This window comes from Eufriesea mexicana, unplaced genomic scaffold (genome assembly GCF_001483705.2).
Source record: "Eufriesea mexicana isolate 0111107269 unplaced genomic scaffold, ASM148370v2 scaffold1852, whole genome shotgun sequence".
NCBI classification, from domain to species: domain Eukaryota; kingdom Metazoa; phylum Arthropoda; class Insecta; order Hymenoptera; family Apidae; genus Eufriesea; species Eufriesea mexicana.
The window spans coordinates 251,318-257,317 of NW_016909934.1; the positions used below are offsets into that span (position 1 = coordinate 251,318).

Here is a 6,000-nt window from a genome sequence, read left to right on the forward strand (position 1 = left end):
GATTAATTTCACCGAGCGCGAAGAGGAAGGGTGGCCCGGGAACCCCCGAGCGAAGGAGGTGCTCGAACGTAGATAGAGTCTATGGTGGGAAATCGGGAGAAGTATGCGTTAATTAGGGTCAGCGCTGGCAATTTGTGGATTTGTGGCGAGCCTGATGCATACCGCCGATGGCTGGCCTCCAGAGATAGTTGCTGCACCGCCTGCTCGGTGTTATTCGTCTACGGTTAACCCCGTCCGTTCGCCGGCCAGTTTTGTTCTCGTCTAGGCCTACCTACCCCTCGGCTGGCGTGCACCTTCGCGCTATTAATTATAGCCGCGTTCCTCGTTAAATCGCACCCCCGAAACGTCTGTCTCGCATGGAGGCTAGCTCGTCGAATTTGCTCGGCAACTCGCCGATCACGCGAGAGTCTCGCCGAAGTACGCGACCTGCATCCTCTGGACTAGTCTCTGAACCAGCTAGCCACCGGTTTTAATCCTTTCGCTATTATGAGTGACTATGGTCACCAGCCATGAGACGCGTTCTATACACGACGGGTGACTATATAGTCACCGGCTACAAAAAATTGAGTCAAAAAGTAAGTCGAGTGCTATTGTTCCGCTTAGCTCTCTTCCGCAAAGAATTGCAAGCGCTATTGCGATGGTTTTACATTTTTATTTCTTTATTTTTCAAAAGACTTGGCCCCGAATGCTAAAGACTGCACGATCCTAATGCTTCCATCTTTGGTACAACCCTTAGTTCAACGCGAGGGACTCCGTGGCGACGCCCGCCATAGCGAAAGGGTTAATCAAGTTTCCGACGAGGTTGTCGCGAACAACTCGTCCAAACAGCTGCAATACCAGAATCCTAGACCGGCAGCCCGTGTAGCTGACAGTGGTAGCTGTAGAAAAATTCCAAGTCCGAGGCTCATCCAATTCGACTCTAACAGCAGTCGATTAGCTGACATGTCTCCTAGTCCAGAGCTAACCTACAGTCTCAAAGATTCTCCTCGGAGCTTCCTGTTTATTTCGATCGAATTAAACCACGAGCGGTTGTTTTCCACGCGGTGCTTACATTTGATCAGTTCCAAGAGAGGAACAGGAGAAACTTGGTCCCAGGGACGAAAGTTTTTCACCTGGAGCCCCGTTTGCTAGTCAATGCGAGGTGCAACTCGCGGAAACTAGCGGGACTCGCGACTCGGGAAATTGTTCCGAAGCAACTCCATTTGCTGGGTAAGAAGAGGGTGAAAACGGAAAGATAATACAATCGCGTTAAACAACGTCTTATTGTTCCCACGTCCCCTGGCGTCGCGCTCTATACCGTCGATCGAACTTTGGATCTAATCGACACGTCTTACTCGACTCTCGCGTCGAATAAACTTCTTCACTCGCAGACAGAGTCGTAACGAATGAATTCGAAGCGACTGTTCTATCCTTCTCGAGCGAATCATGCGCGAGACCCGCGGATGACGCCGGAACCCTAAGAATTTAGGAGCCATTCGTCGCGAAGCTTTAATCTCGTCACTCGTTCGCCACTGTCGGTTACCGATCTCCATAATCGTCGGAAAACCTGGTATATTTCACGGTCAGTGATTTCCGCGAGGATATATCGCGGGACTGATAGAGTATGGTCCCCCATGAACGTCACCGCGACCGATTCGTTCACCGTGAACGAGGCTCGCCTGTTCACTGCCATAACCGATTTCTCCGTTTAATGTTCAAAGTCTCGCCGTTGATCTTCGTGCCGAATCAGCTGGTGGGCGCGCCAGCTGGCACGAACGTAACGATCGACTGCCAGACAGAGGCTTACCCACGGGCGATGAACTACTGGTTCCTCGGCGACGAGATGATACTGTCGAACGAGAAGTACACCACGACCACCCTGCGGAACAGCTACAGGTCTTACATGAGCCTGACCATAAGGAACCTGCAGCCCGATAACTTTGGCAATTATCGTTGCATCAGCAAGAACTCGCTGGGCGAGACCGAGGGCTCGATCAGGCTGTACGGTAAGAACGGAGAACGCGAATCGTGCAAGAGTATCGAGGCGATCGTTACCGCTATTCGCGGGAATTTCTGCTGTCTTTATTTTTATAACCTCGCATCGGTTGTCGATAATTGGGCCTCGAATCGTCGAGCAAGTCAGAGATCTCGCGAGGGGAGGGATGGAATAGACGTATACAATACTCGTCATGCTGGAGACGAGGAAGGGAGTATTTCGACGAAGTATCGAATATTTAGACACTCCCTCTTCGTCTCGTTCGCGAAACGATCGAGTACCCTAACGGTGACCCTATCACGTGGAATCGTGATGGGTTCAGCGCCGATATTTTCCGAAAATTACGAAACTCGATCGATCGGTTCTCTCGGAGACAGAACCGACCGATTGACAGGGTCGTTCGAAACGTCAGATGAATTGACAGTGGGCAATTTTTATTTCAGAAATGCCGAAGCCGTCCGCTGCACCGAAGGCGACAGAGATCAGGAGCAGCGCCAACAACGAAGGTGAGAGCCTGATTGAATGTATTGCACTTCGAGCCCCGAAATCGATATCACGTAGGTCCTCTCCGACGCTTCCCTCTTCATCGAACTCGTTACACCCGGGTCTTATTTTCGAATCTGCTACCAAAGTCTCTCCCCTCGCGTCTTCGCGCAACCGCGACCGCGGATGGGAGCGAAGCCGAGACGGAGGGCGAAGTCGTTGGACTCGGAACGGGCAAAGTTCGAAAATATTTCAAGTTCTCGGCACGGCTCGGCCATAGAATTTCGCGGGAGATCAAGGGGTTTGCTTTGGTAGTCCAAACAATTTAGACGAGAGCACCGCGTCCGTATCGATTGCTTCACGGTTCGTCGGAATACGGCAGCAACGCTGTCCCGTCTTCTTCCACGGGATACGTTTCCCCACGATCGACCACGAACATCCTCGATACGCTAACGACATCCGTTTCGCGTCCCGGTTAAATCTCTTTCCGATTCGCGAGTCCCGGTCTCTGACTGACGGAGGCTGTTGTCCTCGACGGTCGAGGACTCGGTTAGCGAGGAAAAATATTTTTTCTGTGTCAACGACGACGGTATTCGATCTTTCACGCGACGTTGGTCAACGAGGTAGACACTGACGATGATTTCCCGCAAAATTTTACACGGTAACATTCCGAGGTTAGGTAAAATTCGGGAACGAAAGGCGACCGCTGCAAGCGCCATGTTCGAAACGCGGAAGGGACTGTCGCTGAAGGAAACCAGCGACGAAGGAGCAAATTACGCAGAAACGCGATCCCCGACGAAAGCAGCGACTCGAGCTCTCGAATGTAATCTTTGCATTAGGCGAGCCAGTGCGGTGTGTGCACATTGGCGCGTGTATTATTAAAGCGGCGCGAATAACTTGGGCGGATGCCTAGGTCAGGTCCCTGTGGCTCTGGCCCGGTGTTCTCGCAGCGAAACCAATCTCAATATGCTGCATTATTAAGGCCATACAAGGCTCGGCCACGACGGTATTACCGCCATTAAGCTTCGCGATTTTACTCGCAGCCTTACTTGCCCGGGAAACCATGGATTATTGTTAGATCGTACAGGTTACGACGAAGGGCGCCGTCTCTTAGCTGCGGGCGGACCGGGTACTAGGAATTTTCGCTCGGCACGCGATCCTTGTTCGCCATTTTGGGTTAGCCGTTGCTGCGTGCAAACGAGATTTGAAATTTCCTGCATAGTGGAGAAGGGTTCGTTGTTCGGTGAACCGGACGCGATTGAAGCTGGCGCTGATTCGGTTGAAAATGATTGGGGAAATAAAACGCGACCAGGTGTATCGCCGAGTGTGGGAATGGTAGAAAAAAGACGCGTCTATCGGGTATCGGTGATTAACGAAAATTTAATAGCGCGCAATTTTCCGAGCGCGTACCACGCCTCGTACGTTCATTAGGATCGCAGGCGACCGGGAAAAGGGAAACGAAACGTAACGACGTAACGATCCTCTCGAGCGGGCATTTCCGACGCGTTTCGAGTCAGGCGTCGCGCAACTGTCGCACGGTTTTATCGTAATATACGGGCCGGATGATTGACTGCGGTGCACGGGAAAGTTTCGCGAAATCGGACGGCGCTTCGTGTTCGTCGCCTTCCCTGGCTCGAAATCAATCTTAATATTAGCGAATTATTAATGACCCGACCGCGCCGGGCAATAACTCACCAACGGGACGTTAAGCGCCAGCCAACAGTTTCCAATGGGACCGCCTTGCTCCTTATCAGACCAGATAAGGCTCGAACCGGAAGCGAGAGCTTCGGGGTTGACGTATCGATTCGACAACCCCGTGACATCTGGCTTTCCGCCATTCAACGCACCACGGCGCCACCGATTCTTCCAAATCCGCTCGAAATAACGAATCATAGAGCGATTGACAGTTCGTTCGATCGTCTCCACGTCGCGGGAGAATCGACGTCGCGTTTATGGAATCATTCGCGATTGTTCGCGATCGGTCGCGAGTCCCCGGGAAGGTTTTAATTTTTCACCGCGGTATTATATCGTGGGCTGGACCGGTGACCTAATTAGATGCATTTAAAATTCAATTACCGCTGTCCTGGCGACAGGAGGCTGCGAGGAGGCCGAATTGCACCCTCGCGGATATTGACAGCCACCGGAACTGGCAGCGAGTCGCGGAAGAATCGCGAGATCGCTGGACCGCGAGGAATGATCTATTCGCGTCCAGCTAGGAGAATAGATCGCTGTTTGTTTCGCAACACGCGTGTAGTATTGCTGTGAATATATGCGTAGGTACAGTCAGAGTTGTATCGTCCTTTAGTCACGTTTACTTTAGAGTATATCCCTAGTCTAGAGTGATTGTGAGTGTTGTACAAGTATAATATTGAACGGTAACATAGACATAGAAACGTGTTCCACCTTGTATAGATGACCATTTAGTACTAGTGTAATCGTAGCCTGATCCAACGCGGACGACGCGCATCGCGGAGAGCACGGGGTGAGCAGCGGGGTTTAAAAGATTCGTCGGAGTGTACGACGTGACTCGATAAATTCTTATTACAAATATCACGGTCGTAAAGTCAAACTAGCCGAGAAATCTGCACCGCGCGAGCCCATTACTTATACCAGATTATAACTCGTTAAACACGTCTCTAAATCTTCCTTTCGAAAAGAGAACTTTACGATCGCTCGAAATTCTCTCCCTCTCGCTGCCTCTCGCTCTCTTTCTCTCACCTACGAGTTCTCCGCTCTGTCCCTGTTCCCCTCGCGTTCGGATGGCTGCTCCTCGCCGAAGGGTTGGGATTAGGCCCAGGAGAATATACGATATTTAATAATGCCTCGACACACTAGTTGCCTCTCGGGACATCCATCGATCCTAGCAGCCGTAATTAATTATCGTCGAGCAAGGAGGCCGGAATTATTTCTGGTATTAGCCTCTGGGCTACGACGCGTCGACCTACCCGTTACTCGCAAAGATGGTTTATCGAACCATCGATTCTCCACCTCTCGCAGAGAAAGATCGATCTTTACCCAAAAACGGCGCCGCGCTCCCTCCGGGACGCTCTGTTCCTCCAACAAGAAAACGTAAAACCGAGGCCACGCTCGTGTACGAGAGAAATTGTCCAACTCGCAACGAGGCACGCTCCCCTTTTCTCTCGCTTTTTCCCTCCTTTTTATTTGTCCCCTTTTCGCAACGTAGATTACTCCGTAGACCTCTCTCATGCAAAAATTTCGTCGTTTACAGAGCCGTTTAAGCTATTATCGGAGACAGAGAACGGAGGGAACAATCACCGTTAACTCCCCGAACACGTCGATTCGTTTGATTCGCGTTTCAATCGGTTCAAAGGCTCCTATACGCACGGGAGATCAGGCTCCATTCGAATCGCTTCTCGCTTCCAATTGAATTACTTCCGAGCAATCTCCCTGGCCGCTCGCGATCTCGCTGCCGGGCAAGATCCTCGCTTGATCTTTCTTCCGCCGAGCAGGGAAACGGAATTAATTTCTCGGTTTAGCCGGCGATCACTCGTCTCGACCGCGAGATCGTTTAATAACTACAC

At 51.3% G+C, this 6,000-nt stretch overlaps 1 protein-coding gene across 1 annotated transcript in view; it reads left to right on the top strand.

The window, feature by feature from the left end:
* Positions 1–6,000, top strand: part of LOC108549230 (Dpr-interacting protein zeta) — a 284,709-nt gene that overhangs the window by 248,616 nt on the left and 30,093 nt on the right. Inside the window, exons 7-8 of the mRNA XM_017902519.1 lie at positions 1,701–1,985; positions 2,419–2,481. Coding sequence (XP_017758008.1) covers positions 1,701–1,985; positions 2,419–2,481 — 348 coding nt within the window. The remainder of the gene's footprint in view (positions 1–1,700; positions 1,986–2,418; positions 2,482–6,000) is intronic.